Raw genomic sequence first — 25,473 nt, 5'->3', positions numbered from 1 at the left:
CATAAAGTAATAAAATTGAGATTTTTTTTTTATAGTTACCTTTGTCAAATATGAACATTTATTTGAAGATTTTAAACATTTAAGTGTGAGAAATATGGACAAAACTAAGAAATCATGAACTTTATCAAATGTCAGATTTGATAAAGAATCTGGTTTGTCCAGCATCTGGTTTTGAACAAACACATTTATGTTTGGTGCTAATCAGCAAACATTAGCAAGCAATCAATCTAAATTGGGATACTGTTGTGTGCATAATAGCATTCGTGGTAATGTTTTATCACTAGCATGGTTTTGTATTTTGTCTGGTGTGTTTTTAGCAATCTATGCCTAAATGAAAGTTCAATCTAAATAATTAAGGTTGGTGATTCAGTGGCAATGCTTTATTGCTCCTTATCATAAAGAACACCTTTTCCATGTACAGGGTGTCATATGTTACCATGACTGGGTTGTTACCCTCCAGGGCGTGAAACCACAAGCACTTAGACATAACTGATCTGTGTCCTGTAGAGAGACACCCAAGTTCTCTGTATCACACAACAGACTCCAGAACCTGTTGCATTGTACAGATGATTTGCGGTCAGTTTTGGAGTGACAAGCAGTCTTACTTTGAATACAGGGAGGGCACATCCCTGGGGAACCTTTGAAAAACAGTAAGTAGGTATCCCCATTTAAACTGAAATCAGATTGCAGGTCTTTTCAGGCAAGCCTCTTTGTGCACTCTCCATACCTATGAACTCTCTGTGCTGTTTAATGGGTTCATGGCCACAGGGCAGGGGTTACAGTTTGTCCTTCCTGCAATTAGCATTCACGGTTAGCTTAGCAGAACTAATGCACCAAATCTTTGAGGCTCAAGTTTCCTCTGTGCCTCTGGGTGAGTGTGGCCAAGATTTAACTTACTCCTTGTATCCATTTCAACCTGCTTTATTAGAGGTTATTGGCAAAATCCCTTGCAGAATAAAATTTCAAGACAGCCATTATCAGACAATTAAGTGTTAGTGTCAAATAGAAGAAGGCACAGCTAAACCTGGGCTTACCATGCAATTATATACAGCATAGCTTAAGGTTAAATACTTGCATTTATATTAACACTCGGGTCACAATGGGTGGAAGGCAAAGCCACAGTAGCCAGTGGCCTTCATTTTCAGTTCAAATCAATATAGTCCATTTCCTTTTCACTATCAATCTATATTTGCTTCTCATTTATTTGTCTAAATCCTGCATCATAAGAAAATGAAAACACTTAGCACTATTATTACTTTTTGTGTTTGTATATGCCCTGTGACATTTGGGTCAAGACACAGATCACAGGAACATGTATACCAATGCTATTGTCATTGTGGGCCATGAGGATCTCATGGGTCTAGAGTAACATAACTACTTAAATGAAGCTGCTTGGAGCTGTTTTCTGGTATTAGCTTTCTTTATATTCAGTAATATTGACTAGTTTATACAAGGACCTGTGGACGTTTATGTAGGTTGACCATAGTATTGTTTAAAAACTACAAGTTATACTACGATATTTGGCATCGATTACTGGTGCTAAATAGTATAATACTAATAATATGCACTCAACTGCCACTTTGTTAGTTATACCTTTTCAATTGTTCAACTGCTCATTACGTCAAAAATCTAATCAGCCAATCCCATGGCAATGACTCAGTGCATTAGGCATGTGACCATGGCCAAACAACCTGCTGAAGTTGAAAACAAGCATCATTAGGGAAAAACGATGATTAAAGAAACTTTGAACATGGCATGGTTGTTGGTGCCAGATGGCCTGGTCTGAGTATTTCAGAAACAGTTGATCTACTGGGATTTTTCCCCTACAACCATCTCTAGGGAATGCCTTGTTGATGCCAGAGGTTAGAGGTATGAAGTATGAAGAAGTATGCAGAAGAGCATCTCTGAACCCACAGCATGTTATACCTTGAAGCAGCAGAAGACACAACCAAATGGAAACTGAGGGTAAAATACACACAGGTTCACCAAAGTGGACAACAGAACATTAGAAAAAAGTTCTGGTCAAATCATCTAAGAGATATTTCTTAAATATGAAGATTAGTTTACTGTAGTGCACTGTATCCAACAGAGCACCACTGGGATGTGGTGGAAAGAAAGATTCGCATCAAAGATGTGCAGCCAACAAACCTGCAGCAACTGTTGATGTGATCATATTGCAACATCCCAGATCCGAAGCAGTTCAGTGACAAAAACTGAAGGGAATTTGAACTGTTACTACAACATCTTTGATTAAACACAGCGACCTATTTTAAACATGTTCGTTGTTCACAGTTAGTGTCGGTAATTGTTATGCGGAAATACATTTGATTGCCCTTCTGTTTAAGCTCCAACCTGTTACCTAAGCAGGGGGAGAAAAAATCGATGTTATTGAATATAAAATACATTTGTCATTTTCTAAGTGCATTTTGTCTGAGTGATTAGTGATTGGGCTGCATTATGGTGCCTAATCAATGAGACAAAAAGGAGATGCTTTCATAAACAGCTTTTGATTATTGGACATGATAAACTTTTTTGAATTCGATGAAGTGAAACAGTATGTTGTCCCATCGACTCAAATACAGATTAAGCAAACTAATGTGAATACAGAGATCAATTCATTCATCCAATAATGTTTCTGTGTGTAGAACAGCAATGCACTGAGAAGTCTGGCTCTAATTCATCATTGTCCACACATTATATTATTATTGATGGCTCTTGCCGTGGGCAAGTGCATTTGTTTTTCAGATTTGTGACAGGCGGCAGAATGCTGGATGAAGGTTTATTCTGCAGCCGGGCCAGAAACATCGCACGCGTCTCTCTTATTTCTGTATTGATCGTCATGCCTCCCCATAATCTGGCACCTGACACATTTCACAACATTATGTGGAAGGGGTCAGAGGACAGTGCTAATGAAACTGCATGATGGATGCTGTTATCCGCAGCATTAACCCAGCATTTACTCACACATAACTGTGACCCTGAAGAGCCCGCTGGAATTGTCATAAATAATAAAGAGCCGAGGTGGTCCAGAGGTATGATTGCGACAAAATAAATAAATAAAATAAAGCATATTCAGCATAATAAAGCATATCAGTGTCGAAGCGGGTTACTTGTTTAGGTTACAGTTTTTCAGCAACATTTAAATGTCTGTGTTTTAATGAACTGACTTCAAAGACTAAAAGCTCTTTTATACCCAAATGTTTAAGATAAAAGAGCACAGTGAGCAGATTTGTGTGGAAGTCTTAGGAAGCAGAAAAAGACTTGGTAAAAATCACATCGTGTGCGAGCACTGTGAGTGAAATCATAAGAGAGATCTGTAATACTGGGCGTGAAGTGAGCTGTATGACTGCGAACTCTCTGCTCTGCTCCTCTCCACCACATCCATCCTGCCAGGCTAATGTATCCCTCTCAATAGCCGGGGATAAGGGGAGAAAAGACTGCTTGTGTGAAGCACAAAAAGCCCCACCGTGGCCGCATTCGCAACAGTAATTGGCAAGGAAGCTTTATTTTATTCACTCCTGTATGTCTTTTGTTGTCCTGTAGGTTCGTTCAAGTGTGGTGCTTTTGAAAGTAGTTTCAAAACCGGCTAATTTCTGCAGCCTCCTGTCTCTTCCTGCCTGCGTGGCCATTTATTTATTTATTCATAAATACACAACTGTTTGATTCTTTCCTCTTTTCTTTTCTTTTTTTTGGACACTGAAATGTGTTAAAAACTAAACATTTAATTGAACATTTAATAGAATTTCGATGACACTTAATTTCGAACATCCGCAAGAGGCGGGAAAATATTTAATCTCTTACGAGTCCTGCTGCTTTCACACTCTGAAAGCTTTATTGCTGTTCAGCAAAGTAGTGGTGACAGAATAGGGGTTGGTGGGCATTAGAGGGGCGGCTCGTCTCCTTTTATCATCACATTGTAGTAGTTGTATAAAAGCCTGTAAAATGTAGCTTGCAGTTGTATTTTCACCACAATTACACTTTATGCTGCAGTAAAATGCATTCAAAGATTTTTCGCTGTGTTACACCAGTACATTATTCTCTTAAGCACTCTTAACCCTCTCATACATCAGTTTTATAAAAATACAGATGCCAAGAAAGTTCTCAGGGGGAATATCTACTATTTGCTTTTGCTGATATTTTTCAGGATTATTCCCAGCTCATGAGTTTTTGATTTCCTCGTGGATACTGTGCTATATGTGAGTATTTTAAGCATTTACTATTCACACATGCAATAAAATTACATCACAACACTTTAAAGTATAGCAGTGGTTTGCTTGTAAGCCTTTTTCAACCCTCTTGTCACCCACATCTCTGAGCTGTCAGTTCAATCAATGATTCATAACTGATTTACCTCTTTCGATTGTTTCTTTTTTAGTTTTGGGAAGCAGAATTTTGTTCCTTATTTATTTTTCTACACCTTCACAAATCCTGACCCCATTATTTCTTTAGTATAAAGAGCAAAATATGTTCACTGGAGAGTAAAATATGTATCCATTAATTTTTAGCTGCGCTTGTTGTGTGAGTTTATGGATGGATGTAAGCTTTTTGGTCTGTCAAATGCATGACCATAAAATTTGGTACAGCTGTTGGTACCAAAAACATACACCATAACCTGGTAACCTTCAACCAGTCATGGCGAATGGCTGCCCATCTCTGAGTCTGGTTCTGCTGAAGGTTTCTTCCTGTTAAAAGTGAGTTTTTCCTTCCCACTTTCACCAAGTGCTTCATAATAGAGCACTTTCTGATTGTTGAAGTTTCTTTACTTAGCTGCTATAATATCTTAGTACTAGCACACAGTATTCTATAATGTTCATACATATGCTTTTGTAATAATTAGATTAATATTTGTGGGGTTTCTGATATGTTTTGCTTTGCTTTGGTGAAATTTCTCAAAATATGTGGATTTATTCCCCCACCCCACCCATTTTTATAATTAGCTTTTACACTAATTACACAGAATTTAGCCAAATCCCATGTGACTGATAGCTCAAAAATGGACATATAAGAAAGAAAAACATCATTTTCAAATTTGGGTGACCTGACTTGCTTTGGCCTCAGTGATTGTGCAAGTTTTTTTCCAGTTTTTTTGAGTTCAGGATACATAAAAGTGGAAAAACTGAGACCAAAATTGCCGCTGTAATTACAGGTAGATAAGAGATGTAGAGTAAAGTCGAGAATTGTTAACTGCTGAATACAAATTCACTGGCAATTTCAGGCATTTTGATGTTCAGAGTGTTTATGTTAGGGCACAACCAGAGCCAGGAGTTATTCCTACCCATTTCCCCACTTACAGTAAACCACAGGGTTATCACGTAGGGTTAGGCTCTGAGTACAACACAATTTCATCTCTAGGGCCCTCTACAGATGAAACAGGCTTGCATCTCAGAAAATATTACAGTTAAAAAGAGTGCATTGACCTGGGTCTGATCAGAACCTTTGAGCTAGTCGAGCTGAAGCAGCAACATCACAGAAGATGTGCCGCTCACATAATGGGGTCAAACTGTTTGTTGGATTTGCGCAGTGCTGACATTCTAGTGGGAAACTGCAGGTGAAAGGGAGTGCAGCAAACATTTTGGAGAGGAAAAACAGTTAGGTCAGTCAGTACTTGAGGACTTATGTGAATACAGCTACTGTGGCGTAGAAACACGAGGGTTGCGGCTGAGACAGTGGCTCGTTCGCTGTTATTTGAGAGGGATTAGGCCTTCATCTCTAAGTTGCAAGAGTCCCATGTCTTGTACAAAGAAAAGGTCAAACCAGCTACCTGACCTGGCCACCCTTGGGACCATATTGAATGACTAGAGGTCAAAGTTGGACACCTGTAGGTTCAAACGATAGATTCAATTCATGAATGTTCTGGTTCAATGACGTGTAACTTAGAGATGTTCAGAACACCCATCCGCAGGTTACCTGACATATTCATACAGCTACAGCAAGGGACAGCTGTAAATTTACAGCTGATTATGTACTCCCAGATTCACCTAAACTCGATATCCTGGAGAATTTCCATTTTAACAGAACCCTCATTGATTCAGTTTTTTAGAGGAATTACAGCCTGGATCAGTTTACCTTGTTACATTGTCACACTATGTTCTGGTCTGATCTCCATGTCCATTTCCGCTCAGCCTCCCCTCCCAGTCACCACAGCGCTGTCCAACAGACTTTTCTTTGTCCCTGTGGCCAGCCATCCATTCCTAATCTCCAGTCTTTTACTGTGCTGGAGACATGCTGCATGCTTTCAAAGAGCAGGGTAAGCTGTTGATGGATGCCCTCCATCTCACTAATAAGGCTTTGAAGAAACCTTGTGGCCCAGTAGTGACAAATGACTTTGTATATGGGGTTCACTATTACAGATACCTTATAGCTTTAGGGAAGCAATTAGGTACAATATTAAGTATAAGTAAAAACATCTACCTAAAAACCCTACTTTTGATCCAAGTCTTTCAGCAAACCTCACTTTTACTTCTTAAATATTTGAAAAACAGTTTCAAATCATTTATGTCAAGAGTCCATCAAAGCAAAGTAACAGCAATGGTGAAAGTGACCAACAATCATGAAATAGGTTTAGACGACTGACTCATCCTCACATTTGTCTTTCTATCTTAATCCTGCCTATGACACCCATTTATCACGCAATTATATACAGACAATGAAACATATTGTCCTTAAAGGAAACAGAAAATGAATATAATAATATTAACAAAAATATAAAAACCAAAATTTTCCCCATACAAATGTGTTCCTTAATCAGTGATATTAAAAAACAGTGTTTTTTATGTTTGTCCGTGTACTGATCAAATGTCACACTTCAAAGGTATTTTGAGCACACAAAGGTCTGAACAATCCATGATTCTAAATTCAGACATAATTGAAGTAATTGTATTTGGAGCATTTGGTTTAAGAGATCAGGTAACTGTCATCTGAGTACGTGAATTCATCATCATCTTCAAGAAACCACTTTGGAATGTTTTCAGCTTTGTGATATGGTGCATTCATCTTCTGGAAGCAACAATTAGAAGATGGGTACACTGTGGTTATAAATGCATGGACACATGGTCAGCAACAATACTCAGGTAAGTAGGCTGTGGCATTTAAACAATGCACAATTTGTACTAAAGGAGCCAAAGTGGGCCAAGAAGACTTCATTAAACCATTATACCATGAGCAGCAGTATAACTTCAATACAAGGCAGGATGGATCCATGAGCCATCCATGTTGATTATGCCAAAGCAAGAATCCAATTTTGGTGAGCAATTGTGATTTGTATCTTCGGTTTCCTGTTTTTAGCTGACAAAAGTAGCACCTGTTGTGTTCCTGTAGCTCATCTGCTACAAAGTTCAGTGTGTTTTGTGTTCAGAGTTCCTCCTCTGCACGCCTTGTTGTTGTAATGAGTGGTTATTTGGGTTGACTGTTGCCTTCCTATCAGCTCGAAGTAGTCCATTCTCTGACGTCTGCCATGAACAAAACTTTTTCCAATGCTCGACTGAACTTCAGCAGGTTGTCCTACTTACATGAATAGAGTGGTTGCCATGTGATTGGCTTATTAGATTTGGCACCTTGCTTTTCAGTATACTCAAAGCACTTTCCACTAAAAAATCATGCAGGAGTTGTACCTATGTGTAAGTGCATTTACACACACATAGACAGTGAATAAATACACTGGGGGCAACTTGGGGTTCAATATCTTGACCGCGGATACATTTGGCATGCAGACTAGAGGTTTCAGTGATCGATACACTGTCATTCAAATTGGTGGGCAACTCTTAGCCCCAAAGTTGATCAGATACCCCCCAAAAAGTGGCTGGGGAGTGTATAATTGTTATGAGACACTAATATGCATTTGTTACTTTTGGATGATTAAGAACATTACAATAGTTTGGACTCTAAAACACCTGAATTTAAACCAAAATGCTGCAGCATAACAACTAAGAACTACAGAGATAGAGCTGCATCGGCTGATTCCAAACCATTCCTGTTATTCTGCTGTATCCTAAGATGATTCAATAATGACACTACAAAAATAAAACAAAAAAAAAAAATAGGACTGAGATGGTTGAGGCCACTTCAGTCCAAAAATGGTATAAATAACTAACCGAACCAATCAATAGTCACATCTCTTTATTACAACAACACGTGGTACAAACATTTGATAGCTCAATGGCCTAAAAACCCCACACACCAATGAATAAAGCAAACATGCCTGAATAAATCAACTGAGAAGCATGGTTCAATGTATAATGAAATTACAGTAAAACGTGCATGCACCCACCACTTATCAGATATCCACATAGTAATTTCCTTGAAGTCCTTCCCATACCAGACCATCTGATATTGCAAATATTGTTTGTCAAGTGCTTTGGAGAAAACAGTTCCTGAGGACTATGTAGGTTTAAATATGTATAGGCAATAAATTCATGAAAACACCTATAATTTCAAGCAATGTTGACTCAAACCACAAAACAACCAGTCTCAAAAATATGCAGCAACCAATGTAAACAACTCAGTGATGGCTTTAAAACCACCAATGATCTGCCCCTCAGGTAAACCAGTAAACAGACATTTGAAAAAGTGAGTAGCTTGAGTACAGTGTAATGATGTTTCAGGTAGACATGCCATACAGAAAGATACCATCAACAGAGAGAGCTGTTAGCTAAAGGCACTGATATCCTGTTGGGAATAACTTCATTATGACCACTGCCAGGCCCAGTAAATGCAATTGCTAGCTGTTAGCGCAGCTGTGGAAGCCTGGGCAACTGATGGAAAGTGACTCAGACACAGTTATGAATGGTGCTGGTTGCTGTGCCCGTGTGCTCTTGAATAGTTATCATCTCCTCCGTGCGGTGGAGCATATTAATAAAGCACCTTACAGTTCCACTGTCTAAACAGACCGTAAATAACTTCCCATTAAACCCACAGAGGCAGTTACATCCTCGGCCCTCGATGTGCCGGAGGCCACCGGTTTTTAACCGCCACAATTAACACATTAAACACTTCAGTCCTAAATCGGTGTGACACAATCAGCTTGCATAATGATTCATTAATGGCTAGTGTAAAGTGTGGGCCAGCCCTAGAAATTCAAAACAAGAGAAAGCTAATCGTGCTAATTGTCTGAAACCATCTACATTAACATAATATTGTCACTAAGGAGAATCAGGGAAATTGGCAAATAGGACCTTTTTTCTATTTCCTTTTTTCCCCAATAAATGAGCACATAAAAACATCTGGAAGTCCTACAATATTGCAAAGTACAAACACTGCATGTTAAAAGGCACTCAGTTAAAAAAAGATGCTACACACAAGTAAGCAATTTTTCTTCCCCTTGCTTCTTCAGTGCCATGTTGCGATGGCGATCCTGTTTGTATTATCTCCACACAGTCATATGCTGAGCGTGATGCTGTGAATGGCGTTTGCTGGGATTTTAGCATCTGATTCTTCGCCGCTGATCCTGAAGATCACAGAGGTGTTGGAGGGGATGGTGGTGGTGGCATTCAGGGATTTCCCCAGCCAGCTGTTAGATCCGCGCTTATACATTTTAACAGTTACCTGCAAAGTGCCACAGAGAGAAATAATTAGTAAATTCATTGGATATTTCTTGGTTTTAGGACCGTGTATGCATCACACCTGCAACTTACTAAAGTAGTACTTCAGGTAATGATGTTTTTCATGACTAAAAAAAAAATCTACAGTTTCTTCTGTAATCACTGTATCAGTTTATAACAATGTTGAATGAAGGTACTTTCACCTGCTCCTTGTTACAATGGGTGGCTCTGCATGTCTAGTGAGTTTTAACGCCAGATGCCACGACCCAAAAGGGGATTTATGTCTTCAGCTAGAATAAAACCAGCGACTTGGATAAATCAATGTGTAAACCACAACACTATAGAATCAATTTATAATATGTAAACCTTACTAAAATAATTGTAGCGTATGCATACATGTCTGTATGCACCCCATCTCCTCCCATCCTTAACTGCTGGGCCAATCTGAAACCATCTATATGTTTTAAAAAAAAAAGATGTATTATAATACCTAAATCTGTATCTGACTCGCCACTAAATATGGAATACGGAATTAGAAATTAAGTTCTTAGATATCACAGACATATAGCTCAACAGATGACGATTAATTATGGTAAAGTAGAAGAAGTTATTGACGACCACCAAGACTGCACAACCCCATGTAAATTTTAAAATTTTATAAATTGTAAAACTGTATTTTTAATTTGACATTTTTTGTGGTTGTTAATCATTCGTGTATTATATACAGAATAGATCTAAATACAGATGTTCACTTATTTACTATGAAGTCAGCAGTTTGAGGTTAACCAATCAGGGGCAGGTACATTTCAAGTAAGATGTGTACAATGTGTATTACAACTGGGATCTTAAATTATTGACCAAACAAATCAATACATGCACTATATTACTATATGTCTTTTTTAAAAATTATAGGTTAAAGGCACATGTTTTTCTTTTTTTAGATTATCACAGACACACCAACATTAAGGCATTTACTTAAACATCAAACTCAAGGTTTACAGGTTAGGTTTTGTGTGTCTTTATAACTGAAAATATAAATAATACATAATATCAAAGAAATAATAAATTATATAAGAAAAGGTAAAACTAGTAAAATATTTGCCAGTCTGCTAGTTTTGTTCATCAATATCATGCCCATCTACGTAGCCTAGTCTAGTCTGAATTAGTCAACTGTTTTACACAGTAAAACAAACCAGATTCTGCTTTTATTGGATGCTAATCCTTCAATACTCTTTAAAACATATTTAGAAACGTTCTTCTCGAGCTTGTTCGAATATTGAGCTCGAACTCTGTTAGAACAGTGATCCAAACAGTAGCCCGAAACAGACTAAATCATAAATTAACCTCGGTCTCACTGTGAATTTTAATTCCCTCCGCATCTTGAATGGAGTCATACCTCTCTTGATTCTATGTAGGTTGTAGGGCATAATACGCTTTAACACTACAAAAACTGCCTGTTATGTTTCGAGCCCGACAATGGAAGCCTTAACTAGATTTAGACATACAGGTAATTGAACCACATCCATTTCAAAAAGAATGCCTTGCTGCATCTCTTGTTTGGCTGCATTTACCGGGGATAACAGAATATTACAGTGCCTTTTCACAGTTCCATTTTCTTTCACTTTAGCATTAGGCAATTTTTCAATTATTATTTTTTTTTTCCATGTACTTTCATCCCCGGCTCTCCATAATGTCTGGGCCTTTTAGTTAATGGTAGCGACAGTCAGAGCCCAGTATATCGGCCCTTGTCCATTTTGCAGGTCATTGTGAAAGCCCAATAGGCCTTTTATTACGCCGACATCAAAAGGCAGATAAGCATTAGAGGTGGGGAAAATACCCTGCACTAGATATGTTCCCTCTTTCCTTTGTCTGCTATTGAAAGTGATCATTTTAATAGTGAAGAGGTTGGTGAGCTTTGGGGCTGATGGAAAGTGCGACACCCCTGACAGCCTACGAATATGAGCAAGTCGATAACACAACATGAGCACACAGCACACCCTCAACACCTGCACACTCTTGCTGCTAACCTAATTATCTACAACAAAGGCCACTGCGATTTCAGACACACGTCTTTCCAGCATTTACTTACTTATTACTGTGCATTAAAACAGGGATAAAGATGAAAAAAAGCTAAACAATTGCGTCTTATATTGCAGCCTTGGCCGAATGCCACGTGGCTTCTGTTACAATAGCATCAGACACTTCAGAGTGAGTGAGTGTCTATTAATTTGGGATACATGAAAAAATAGCTTAATGACAGCTGGTGGCAGAGAGGCACACAAACCGAGACAAAGACATCAGAAAGGAATTATTCTAACAAATCACAGCGCAGCGCAATAGTTCATAATCAGCAATTAGCTAATTTAATGGAGCCAAAGTTGAGTACTTCCATACTTGTAGTGCACAAGAGGCAGACAATACAAAACCCACACAGAAGCAGGGAAGCTATAAAACACGCCGCAGAACAATCCTGCAAATTATATTAAGAAACATATTTACAGTAACAACCATGCTAATTTGCTGCCCGTGGTTGCTTTGGAGTATACGTAAATCCTGTCTGAGAATGTTAGTGTAGAGATGAATTGTGTCAAATTTAATTTACAGCCATTTAAATTCATCATCGTCCGTTTCTGCGGCATCATCCGCCAAACAATAGTTACCAAGCAGGTAAGCTACAGATTTCAAATACAAAAGAGCAAAACAAGTTTCTGTGTGGTCTAGACAAGCTGCCTGCCAGATGTTGCTCAGCACAGACCGCGTGCCAGGTACAGGAACTGTCAGTGCATGTTATCCCTCAAGTGAATGAGAGGGTGTGTTAAAGAGTAAAAGATCATTCTGTATCTGACTTGCAGCAGAAGAAAAAAACCCCCCAGTAAAGTAGCTGCTGATAGCAACAAAAATGTCATCTATCCGACACTTAAGATGAAATGCAACATGTCACAGCGACACACTCTCCAATAAGCCAAAACGAACACTTTAAAGTCACTAAAATTAGGTATTAGGTTTTTCTGTGATTTGTTCACAATTGTAAGAGAACCATCGCTACTTCAAGCACCAGCAGGCCAAAATGGTGCATTTCATGGAAAGAACAAGACCCTTGGGGCTAAGGCTGGGTGTCACACAAAGGGCTGAGAGCTCACCTAACGGTGTCTACCCTGATCTCCCTCTCACTTTCAGTGTCGCAGGAGCCATGTGAATGACATCACTCCTCACATTTCAACAAGACAACTTCTTCTTATTTACCGTCTGCTACTAGTCATAAATCCTACGTCTGGTTCACTGTTCACCTTTTAACCTCTTATACTCAACAAGACAACTCATTCTCTGAAAACCTCTCCATGCAAATTGCTGATAGCCATCTCCAGTGGTTATCTTATCTCCCATCTGCAGGGATCTTCATGGCACAGATTTAGAGCTAGTTCTTTTAAAGATAGTTCAGGAGTCCTAAATCACTTCTGCTAATAAAACCAACATGAATCAATGATGTTTAATCGTGACTACAGAATTATTTCTGTATAAATGTATTTATTGGTCATTAAGGTCTGACAGGTATGACAAATCCGAGGAACTGTGTAATTGGGTAGGGACATGTCACCACCTGCATGTATTGCCATTCACAAAGTTCAGATTCTTCCCCTGATAAAGTCAAAGAATCCCAGCGGTGTATCAGTCAGCAGAGGCTGTTACCTGGAGCCATGGTGCAGTGTTTCAGGTGAACTCTGAGTGAGCGTAAAGCCACACCAGCTTCAGACGACGGGCTCTTTGTTCCACTTCGTGTCTCACTAGACACGGACGAAGGGGGGGACACTGAGCAACACACCTTTGGCGCACCAAACCTCTTTGTCGATGGGCCAAATGTCATGGAAATGGACCAAAAATGGTTTGCAAGGCAATTAGGTAAGCACTGTGTGGTTTGGCTCAGAAGATGAATATATTAACAATCCGTTGAGTGAGTGACTACCAGCGGTAATTTGATTCAACGCAAGTCATGATCTTGATGATCTGACTCAATGATTTTCCATTAAGACACAAAACAGAATCTGATTAACAATCAGCCAAAAGTGTTTTCCCCCCATAGAAGTGGCTCAAGTAAATAAGCCAGCTTTATTCTAATTTAATATATGATAAGATTTTGTTTTTACCTGCTATTTTTTGAGTTTACAAGATATTTAAAAAAAAAAAAGAAATGTAAACAGCATCCCATATTCTGAGTCCAATCTCTATCTCTACAATACATTCAACCACTGAGTTAAATTCACCTGTTAAACTGCTTATTAATGCAAACAGCTAATCAGCCAGTCACATTGCAGTAATGCATTTAAGCATGTAGACATGGTCAAGATAACCAAATGTTCAAAACAGGCATCAGGAATGGCTGTGTTGATACCAGACATCAGGGGAGAATGGCCAGACTGCCATATAACCACTTGTTACAATCAAAGTACGTAGAAGACCATCTCTGAAGACACAACATTTAAAATCTCAAAGCTAATGGGTAAGAGTAGCAGAAGACCACAACCTGGTGTCACTCCTATCAGTTAAGGACAGGAAACTGAGGCTACCGTTTGCACAGGCTCACCAAAACTGGGCAGTAGAAGATTGGAAAAATGTTGCCTCATGAGTCTGGATTTCTGCTGTAACATTTGAATAGAGGGCTAGTGATGAATGAGTGAATGAAGACGTCAAGAAACGATGGGGAGTGGCGCCGATCACGGACAAGATGCGAGTCTCCGATGGTACGGCCATGTTGTCTGTAGCGATGAGAACTTGATCGCTAAAACAGCCCAACGATTAGACCTGGGCGGCAACAGGCCATGAGGAAGACCCAAAAAAAAAAAAAAAAAAAAAAAAAAAAAAAAAAAAAAAAAAAAATCACTGGATGGACCGAATCAAAGATGATATGAAGGCTGCAAATGTCACACCAGAAGACGCTCTGGATAGGAAGAAGTGGAGGAAGGCATGTGGACCCTTCATGAGCGGGACATGAACCGCTAGGAAAGAGAGCTTTGAATAGAGGGCTAGAATTTGGCAAAACGAAAGCATTAGTCCATCTACAATTCAGGCTGACAGAGGCAGTATAATGCATTGGGGGATATTCTTTTGAGAATACCCTTTTTGAGCCCATAGTATCAACGGAGCATCATTTAAATGGCACATCTTACTTGAGTATTGTTCCTGACCCATCTTCTGATGGTTACTTCTATCATGATAACGCACCATGTCACAAACCTCTCCCAAACTAGTTTCTTGAACATTACAGTGAGTTCACTGAACTCTAAGAGTCTGCACAGTCACCAGACCTTTGTCCAATATAGCACCTTTGGGATGTGGTGGAACAGAAGACTTGCATCATGGATGTGCAGCCAGAAAAATCTGCAGCAACTGTGTGCTGCTATCATTTCAATATGGATCAAAACATCCAAGGAACCTTTCCAGCACCTTGTTCAATCTATGCCATGAAGCATATCAGAGCAAATCAGAGAGCTATTGAAATAAAGTGAATATCAATTAATTTTAAGCATTTCAATTCTGTATTTTGTTTTTTTTTTCTTTCATTTATTTGAATCTTGGAATGGCTGTATTGTGATACCAATATTATCGTGGGCAACATATTGAATCATATGAGTTTCTCTTTGACTCCCAACCCTATCCATTAAGATAGAGGTGGTGACATTTCTGTCCATGTTAATAACTGTGCTCGTCTGAGGCCACAAAAAGAAATAAATAAATTATATATATTTTTAAAAAATGCCCGGTTAAGTTCCGATTAGATATGACTCCCCTTCCAACCTGCCTCAGCTAACAGGAAGCCATTAGGCTGGGCAATAACCATTTGCATGCGGTCACCCAGCTCTGACTGTATTTCCATCCACATAAGTGCATTTTCTGCGAGAGGTTAAAATATGAATCCCCCTCCTTTTTCTCCTCAATAGGTCTGGTTGTCTGGCTGACTTGAGAGGGCACAATCTATGACTGATTTAATTTGCTCTTTACGAACATCTCTAACAGCATTACCCCCAGAGCATACACTGACTGCCCCCATCTGACTCCATTAACTCCCAAATCAGGTTTAAAGACCATATTGATGCCGTCCGTTATTAAGGGTGATTATCAAAACAACAGACAATGGGCCAAAGTGTCTGTTAACTAGTTTATCCATAATTTCACATAACTGTAACAGATGGCAGGGCTGTCAATTATATACTGTATCTGCAGTGCACAGCAGTCACACACTGTCTGGATATGCAGCATATTAGCATTTACATTAAAAGAATGAGAGTCTGCTCACAAATGGTCAAAGAAAGCCTGAGAACAAAAATAAACTAAATATAAAAACACAAATGTATCTATTTGAAAAAAAGGTGAGAACTTGCATCCATCTGGCTTTCAGGTAGAGACTTGCTGTAATTTAAAAAAAAGAAAAGTGACATTAAATTAAAAAAATAAAATAGTTAAAAAAATTACAGTTTTTGCCATTCAAGCCACTTCAGCACCTTTATTCTCCTCAATTAACGAGAATGGCTTTTGAAGCTGTAATTAAGTGCCTCTGCTCCACTCGGCCTCTTCATTATTCATGAATCCCTATTGATCATATCTTAGAACCTATGCTGCGGGGATCACTCTAATATCCTGAATCCATAAAACAAATAACTGAGCCTACAGAGATAAAAATTAACATGTTGGCCAATGACCACAGAAAAGTTCCTTTTAAATACTAAAACCAGCTTTTAATGCCAAGTTAGGTAATGTCACAGAATCATCAACTGGAAAAAAAAAGCTTATAGGGTCTTATTAAATGTGCTGCGACAAAGGACTGTGCAACAATTCATTACTAGTTTTTGACTTTCAGTTGTGTTTACAGAATCATACAGTCAGGAATATATAACTAATGATTTTCATTACCAAATACTTTGGAGTTATTTCATATTTGTAGGTTGTTTTTTTGTAAAACTGCACAAAAGAGGGAAAAATTTCATCCTAGTTCTTTAGTTATCTTGCAAAAAGATCAGTGACAGAGTTTTGATCCTCTAACGATTTATAATGTGCCTATACAATATTTCTTATGGTTTCAATTCAAAAGTATTTGAACATTTTACATAGCTGAACATTCGTGTATTTGAACTGAGTGGTAACATATTTAAAAAGAAAATCCTGTTAGTGCAACCATATTACAAAACCCTATCAATGCACGCACTGTATTTTCTAGACAAAGTATACAAATTAATATTCTATATATATGCATGCAGTACAGCAGATATTATTACCCACAGTGCCCTGCAAACCCCGGCTCATTCCACATTCACGGAAATTATTTGCTAATGAATAATAATGGCTTGGAGCTTAATCTTAAACATGTATTCAAATTTAGTGAAACTCAAACTCCACCTGTGTTAAGTAGGAATGTGTAAAACATGAACTCTAACGTTTCATGTTTAACTAAATTAACAAAAGAGCACTTGAAGAGCCCTCTAAAATGACTGGAACTGCATGCTGGGTGATGAATTTGGAGGAAACACATTGAGTCATCTTCAAACTGACAGATGCAGAATCTCTCCGCGGGACTCTTCACTGTGGTTCAGTGCTCGAGTGAAAAAATAGATTTTTTTTTTCTTTTTTTACCAAGTTTAATCACATGCTATTACAAGGCAGCTTTTATCATTGCCTTCCACTGTATAAGTGCCGGTGTCTTCACTAGTTCATTACAGACACTTGTGAATCTGCAGCACTCTTCTCATGCGTAATTGCGCGGTTATTTTTCCTCCATAGCTTCCTACACACTCTTTGGCGCGAATTATTTCCAATTCCAGTTTCCTTTCGAGAGCGATCCTCCAATTACAGAAATCTGAACATCACGGTAGTGTCCACATAATTTTCATCTCTGTTGGGAAATGCAATGCAACTCATAGATCTTTCTTTCTAGAAAAAAAAAAATCCATCTAAAAACTTTTCTTTGAAAACTTTTCCGCAGTGGAGATATCATCCTACGCACTGTGTCCCAACAGGCTTGTTGGGCACGCCATGAAATAAGTGAGCTATGAATCTGGAATTAGCGCCTAAATTGTAGTCTCAGTGACACAACTTTAAAGTGCGCTTTGTTTAATTTTGCATAACTGAAAATAAAAAAAACTACAGCTGTCTTCTTTCTTTTTTTTCTTTTAGTGAAACAGATCCTTTGATAAGTGGAGATATTGCCATGCTCATACAGAACACATAGAATATGGTTTCTAATGATTAACATAAATATTTGAAAGTAATGGGGAAGGCATATATTTACCTCAAAAGGATGAATGCTGTTTTTTCACTACAGTAAAAGAAACCCAAAAAGACACAGTGGCTGACAATATTATCTATTTAGACAGCAGAATTTGCAGGCTTTGTAAATGGCCTGCTCCTGGCCTTTTGTGTGCCTCCATTCATTATCACACAAAGCAGTTGATGTCTACCCTCTCTGCCTTTTCTGTGCTAAGCACCAAGTGCACCAGCTGTCCATTACAGGCCCGTGACGCGTGCAGCCTGGGAGATGGCCAAATGGAGAGGAATGTCATGGTGGAGTTAAATTAACAAGCTACATTTGTGTGGAATCTGTAGCTTGTCAGGGAGACAAGATGTATCTCCGGCAACCGAGATCTGATTATTTGTACCATTCTCCGTTAGCCGAGATGTTGTCTGTGAATTTGCAGATTTTCACCTACCGGCTTTGCCTCTATTAATCAGCTAGGAGGGGCTGTGTAGTCAAGTTACGCTCAAAAGAACTTAATTGTTGCTTCACAGTTCTGCAATTAATAGATGGCTCTGTATAGGCTGACTGCAAGTCAGAAACTTTTTTTTTTTTTTTTTTTTTTTAAAATCAGGGTCTTCTCTTGAATAAACTGCATTATATGAACTGGCCTTATTAGAAGAGGGGACAATATGAAGATGAATATCACAAGTAACCTGCACTTTAAATTATGACATGAATAGATCTTCAGCTCTTTCTCTCTCCTTAACACACACAGACACACACACACACACACACACACACACCGTAATTACCCCTCAATCCATACAAATTGAATGAAGCCAGAACCGTGGTCTAAGAATATAGACCATAATTAATAAATTACAGCCACTCCACTCAATCATTCTCCACTTTGGTGCATGTAGACATCCCATTCTCTGCAGAGTAATTGCCTGCGCTCACAGAAAACACACCTACTGCCTCCACAGCAGCTTTCTGAATGCATCTGGTGCCACTTCATGCAACCTAACAGATGCCCGAGAGAAACCGTAGGTCATGTTGGAGATCTTCTAGCCTGTGTTTACAAGTTTAAAAAAAAAAAATCAAAATCATGCATTATTTGTAGGCTCTGAAAATGGGGGTAGCTATCAGGTTTCTTTGCTGCCCCCCCAAACTTCCCCTGGCAGCTGCTGCACATGAGCAGAGAGCATTTTTTTCTCTCCTAAAGGCAAATTAGGTGACACAGTCGTTGAATTAAAAAGGGCAAAACCTTCAAATGCTTAAAATCCAAATTCAGTGCCAGAATCGATTTCCCCTGGTGCGGACGGCATCAACACACCTAGAACCCGATCAGAGAAATAAAACCAATTTCACAAAAGCATATTAACCATCTATTCTCCAATTTCCTTCTTTTTGTTTTTAATATGAGGATGAATTTTGCATCACTGTGCCTCCATTTGCAAATATTTCTTTGAAAATAATATATTTTCTTGTCATGTTTTGTGTCCCCCTGGGCAAGAAAAGAGCCCACTGGAGACTGTCTAATGACTGCTGGGTCATGTATCAAATACACAGCAGCTGGAGGCGAGGGGGGAGAGTACATACAGTCTGGGGTGCTGGGTGGTGGTGGGGGCAAACTAATGCCTGAGCAGGCTTGCATGGACATCGCAGGCTGAGTGTCTGGGTGCCGAGGGTGGGTGTGAATCTGTAATGGATGCTGAGCCGGGTCACACTCACTGGTCTTTAAAGAGGTAACATTTAGTTAACTGACAAGCAGAAATGAGGCACCGCTGCCAAGTGAAAATAATTAAAGGTTCGATACTGCTTTTTGGAAGAAAAAAAACTTCTATATAAACCACCTTTTCGGTTATTGCTCTAGTGACTGCTAAGATTTGCCAATCGCATCCCGAGAGGCAACATTTACAGAGTCTGAATGAAATCTGCTTATTAACCCAAAACATAAACTCAATTTTAATCAGCTCAAATTATCCCTTTTAGACTGTGATGCAAACAAAATACCTGCCCTAACGCTTCAATAACACCCAGGGTGTCCATTAAAATGATCTGAGAGAGAAAGTGTAGGTGGTCGAAGTGGTTTTTAAAAAAAAGAACCAAATTCAACCATTTACATTTTGTGAAAAAGCATTTGTTTGGAAAATTGGTCAGTACAATTTAAATTAATTTATATCTAAATGCTGAACACTGTACTCGCTTAGACTGCTCTCTGTGGTGTGGTGAAAAAAAAAGAAAAAACGGTTCACTTTCTTATCTTAATTGCTAAACTGTATCACTTCATCTGTGTTTATACAGTAATTTTCTCATACTTCTAAACAGAAATGATCCTAATTGTATTCAAATAATTGTGAAATTGGTGTCATGTTCTGGAGGTCTTCAGCACAAATCAAACCTGTGTTTTTCCAGTTACCAGAAGAACGGGATAATTGACAGAGGCAGTCATAAAGTGCTACTGCCACCTGCTGGTTCATGATGAGCGTGATGCTTCACACTATCATTTGGACAAAGCATTTGATCCCAAGTTACAAATGGTGTTTATGTTTGTGACTGCTTCATCAGAACCACAGTAGCGGACTGACCTGAGGAGCGTGTCCCAGCAGGGCCCAAAGCGAGTCAGCAGAAAGGGTCTTGACACTGGAAAACTCGAGGGTGTCTGTCTCCCGGCGGTTGAGAGCGATATACGGGCAGCTCTGGAAGTCTCCTTTTAGCTGCTCGCCACAGTGCAGCCGCACCAAATCCCACGTTCCCACCCTCCTCAGGACCTCTCGCACTGATTCCATCTGCCTGTACGACAGATGACCTGCAGGACAAGAAAAACACAAGTTGAACTGGCTTTTATGAGCCAGTCATATTTATTGCTAAATTTAAGTCAGAAGTTTACAAAGCACTCATGAATGTCGTGGTAATTTGGGGCTGTAAATGATTTCTTTCAACTGTTCTATTTACAGGTGGGAATAATTGCACAGCATAGATCTTCATAAAACAAGGGGTTCACAGTTGTGAGTTGATTTTGGATTGTCTCTAATCCACACAGGGTCAAAAGTATCCATACAAAATCTATACATACATTTACTTCAATATTTTAATAAGTAGTGCTAAAAATTATACTATGTCTTTTAACTTGACAAGGCCAGGGCCCACAAAGTTTCTCTTTCTCGGCATAAAAAGGGTATGTTTGACAGCTCTCGTTGAATTGACGCGTAGAACAATGGAGAAGGTACTCAGTGAAGATCTAAGAAAGAGCACTATAGAGTTACACAAGTTGAGATGGTCTCTTGGAGGAATTGGTAAACTGCAGATTCCAAGACCATCAGCTCAAACAACTGTATGAAAGTACAAGTTATTCAAATGTATGACATCTTTGCCAAATGAGAAGAAAATGGTTACCATGTTCAGGACCAACCCAGGAACCACCAAGCCTGCCCTGAACTAGAAATTGCTGGAATGCTAGCATCACTATCCTGGTGGTGGTGGCATCACTCTCTAGGGCTGTTTTGCTGCCAGTGGTAGTCGTACATTGCACAAAGTGGATGGAATAATAAAGGAGTAGGATTACCTTCAGTTTCTTCGGCTTGATCAGTTGCAGTGATCCCAAACACACATCAAAGTTGGCTTTGGAATGGATAAAGCAAGCCAACATTAAGCTTCTGAAATGGCCCTCCCAAAGACCCAACCTCAACCTTATTAAAAATTTGTAGGCCATGCTTAAACGTCGGGTCCATGTCAGGAGAAACCAACCAATTTAAACATATATCCAGGCAGAATTACGCAAGACACTTGTTGATGGCTACCAAAAGTGTTGAACTTGCTAAGGGACAGTTAACCAAATATTAGTGGGGGTATATGTTTATATTAGGCCTGTATTGATACTTTGGCCATGTGTGGATTAGAGAAAATCCTAAATAAATTCAAAATTGATAAATGTATGCTGTACAAATTACCATGACATTCTTGCCCATGATGAGTGTCTGTAAATTTGCGATTGATTCCACCAGAACTTTAGGCAGCAGTGGATATCTTCACAAGTTTTAGGACATAGTAACAGACATATATCGTGTTATTATAGATCAATTCTTTTTGCAATGTGTTGGAACACTGAGCGAAGTGTTAATGCATATTCACCAGAGATCCAGGAGGGCGTCAGCGCATCTGATATCCAGGCAATATAGCCCTCCTTGAAAGATTTGAGGAAGTCCTCTATTTGGCTGTGGGAGACCAGCTCCCTCTTCTTCCTCAGCTCCTTATCCAGTTCACAATCTGGTGAGAGGAAGATGATTCTGGGGAAGAAGAGACTTTGGCGCACAGACACTCCACTCCTCTTCAAATGACTGCAGAAGTTTGCTGTTTTAGTCTAAGAGACAGACATTAGGTAGATACTTATTATTTTGTTTGTTTATTAGTATCTAAATAATAAAAACCTTTTCAGAAGCCTGGATTGTTTTGGTTAAAAAGATGATTTGTTTCATCCAACCAGCCAACACTGATATCCACTTTGCATAAAACACCTGGAGAAAAGTAGCAAAATGTCCAGCAGTTATCTAATTTAAAGACCAGCTGATTAACGTATTAAATGTTCCAGTATTTACGTGAACAATGCTGAGACTCATCAATTTGAGCATGTGCTCACATTCACAGGATGTCTCAACATTCCTCCTGCGATGACCTGAAACACACACGATGTAGATGTGTACTTTTTAATTTCAAAGAGGGCCCATTTAGAGAAATTATGTAACCTCAAATTTGTCGTGTTTTGTGTAGATTAATGAAGTTAATAGATCCAATTCAAGCAGAACACGTTTCAATATTGCAGTGTGTGTTTGCCATTGAACTGTTCTGTCAAGCTTCAAGTCCAATTTGAGCATCTATAGAAATGGAAATGAATGACTCCTAACAGACCCAGCCACATAAGGTGACAGCTGTGTTTAGGCACCTGCCTGCTTTCATTCCCACCCCCCACCCCCATCCTCCTCAAACCGTGAATACAATTACGGCCTTTCAAATGAAGAGTGCCCACTTGGGAAGTTTAGGAAGCACTTCTGTATTTAAAATTTCCATATAAATTGTTATAGTGACTCAGAATCTCTTAACCCGACCACAGTTTGGATGAAAACAGTGTATTGGACAATTGGTTGGACCTTGGACTCGAGTGTGCCAGACAGTTTGACATTTAGGTTTTCATGGAGCCATTGCTACATTTCAGATAAAACTTGTCTTTTTTTTACCATGATAGCTTTGAGTGGATCTTCAATCTGCTCAATGCAGGTATTGGTAAAGTTCTGGTCCTCTTCTTTCACTTGCACATGCCAGTTTTGGTTGTGAGCAGACACTGTGCCTCTCCAGGGTTTAACATCTATGCAGAAGATTCCATGACCTTAGCAAAGAGATCATGAAACATTAATCCTTGTCACTAGTCTTATACTATTAGTGTTACTGTTAGAATATAACTTATTCTTTCCTAAAGCCATTTTAATTCGTAGCATGCAGCAAAATAGACAATTACAAAAACTGTTGTCCACATAATTAATCTTAAACATCTAGATGGAGATGCTAAATCTTACATCCCTATGTCATATGTATATTATTTTCACATATTATTCCATGCATTTCTTCAGCAGATACCCACCTGAAAGGATGACAAGGTTGATGTCATCTTTGGCTGTCTGAAGCTGGTCGGGGATACGCAGATTACAGAAAACATATTCCTTTTTCAGCCCGGTGAGTTTCCTACAGAGGAAGTAAATGGTAAAAATATATATTTTTGTTACTCCACTTGAGCGCAGTGGTACAAGCTGCAAGCAGAATAGTGATGAATTATCATGTTGCCTTTAAACTCCACCAATGCTACCCCGATAGAGGTTATATTAGATCATCCTAAGCTGCTCCATCTCCACTATTATGCTGTTGAGTGCTGTCACAGGTTGTGGACACCAGTGTTAGGGTTGCAGGTTGTAGGCGATGGACAAGAACAATGAACTGAAAGACACTGCAATGCTCAGAGTGAAGTGCATGGGCAGAGGATTGATTTCAGCAGTGGGTAGGGGAACAGTAATTATAGGCAAAGATCGTTATAAGGGACAACTCTACCCAACTTAACCAAAAAAACCCCAAAACAAAGATTATGGGCTTTATTGCCCACAATACTGCTAGCTGGGGGCTTGGCTCATGCATTACCTGTAACGGATTATAAACGGTAGGCAGGACCACAGTCACTCTTTCTCTTCTGCTGCTCATTAGAGCACAGGTGCTACAACTTTAATATGATGCATCAAGAAAAAGAAAAATCTGGACTTCAATCATTTCTAAGCCCTGTTTAGGACCCAGGTGACCCCCTCCACAGTAAACTGTGCCCCTGGGGGTTTACCACTGCCAGTGTGTCCCTGTACACACTTGACACACACTAACTGTACAACTAAATTTAATGCAGATTTAAGTTGACCTAATACTTACATCACGCTTTGTAAAAAGTCAGGTACTGTCGGTGTCTGCTTTGGGATTTGGCCATGAGCAGCTTCTGAAGCTTTGGAGCTGAGATGGAGCTGGCTCAGCAGACTTCCAAGCTGAAACATCCTAGTCTTCATTATAAGCACATAAACAAAATGAGAATAAAGAAAAGCATAAGCATTATAGTTGTTGGGGTATATTTACAGAAAGACAACGGCTACTGTAAGGAAATGTAAATGATTTGTCTATATGTAACGGGAGATGTTTCCCATAACTCATAAACTGGAGACCAGCAGAAACCCTTTATTAAACGCGATGTTGTCGTAAAATCCAGCATGTTTGTGTACACTTTTCCTCTTTTGTTTCCCCCCCCCTTTCTTTTCTCTTTTTTCAGTCCAATCAAACTTTTAGCAAAACAAATTCACAATTTTCATCACTCCAGCATTTGCACTGTTTGCGTTTAACGGCGTGCTCGTAACTACACTCGGGTTAACAGCTTTGTTGACGGTCTTTGGACGCTTGAACTTTAACGAACCTCAAAGAGGAGAACAAAGAGCGAGAGCAAAGCGGCATGCTGACGCCAAACAAATACGTACTGTTCAGGTATCGCGCTGTTTACGGAGCCTCTGAAGATGGAAACATCAGAGAATTCAGTTCGACATTTTCCCGGTGTTAACGTCAGCCTGCGCGTCTTTTTTCCCCCTCTCCAAGGTAACTCTATCCAGGACAGCTGTTTCACAATTCTGCCGACTACCCCTCCTCCCCCTATCTGACTGCACTTCCACTGTTCCTGGAAGAAGTAAACAACAGACCACGTGCAAGACCTGCAGCATCAGATTTCTCCCACGGAGGAGTGACGTCACTCAGCCATCACTGCAGTGTTTGCATGATGATGCATTCAGGGAACCATTACTGTTGTTTTCATCCGCTGTGCAAATCGCAATAACACTGTACAAAAGTACAAAGTCGGTACAGGAAAAAGCCACACAATGATATGTGTGAGTAAATATAAACAAGTGTAGGTGTATTTGGAGACTAACGTAGTGAAAAATGAACAGTAGCAGAGTCTAGGTGAGGGAAAATATCACACCAAGCTTCATCTGTTTCACACACACGGGCAAAACAGGACCCCTCCAGTTCCTGTGTAAAGGAGGAACAAATAACCCCCCAAAAAACCAACAAGAGGCAACATTATGCAAGACTCTCGAGGCTGCAGTGACGCCATACAGCTTATTCCAGAACTACAGAGGGGGAAAGGGGTCA

The 25,473-nt window shown here is 39.4% G+C and overlaps 1 protein-coding gene across 1 annotated transcript; it reads right to left on the bottom strand.

Annotated features, from left to right (window-relative positions):
• Positions 1-8,098: 8,098 nt before the first annotated feature.
• Positions 8,099-25,070, bottom strand: si:zfos-911d5.4 (uncharacterized). Its single transcript, XM_005471399.4, has 7 exons — positions 24,807-25,070; positions 24,217-24,341; positions 23,393-23,493; positions 22,992-23,140; positions 21,892-22,120; positions 20,349-20,569; positions 8,099-9,540 (listed from the first exon to the last, which is right to left on the bottom strand). The coding sequence occupies exons 2-7, from the start codon at positions 24,333-24,335 to the stop codon at positions 9,373-9,375; spliced, it is 987 nt and encodes a 328-aa protein (XP_005471456.1). The 5' UTR covers positions 24,336-24,341; positions 24,807-25,070; the 3' UTR covers positions 8,099-9,372.
• Positions 25,071-25,473: the final 403 nt, after the last annotated feature.

This window comes from Oreochromis niloticus, linkage group LG8 (assembly GCF_001858045.2).
Source record: "Oreochromis niloticus isolate F11D_XX linkage group LG8, O_niloticus_UMD_NMBU, whole genome shotgun sequence".
Classification (NCBI taxonomy): Eukaryota; Metazoa; Chordata; class Actinopteri; order Cichliformes; family Cichlidae; genus Oreochromis; species Oreochromis niloticus.
This window is presented reverse-complemented; position numbering and strand designations above follow the sequence as displayed.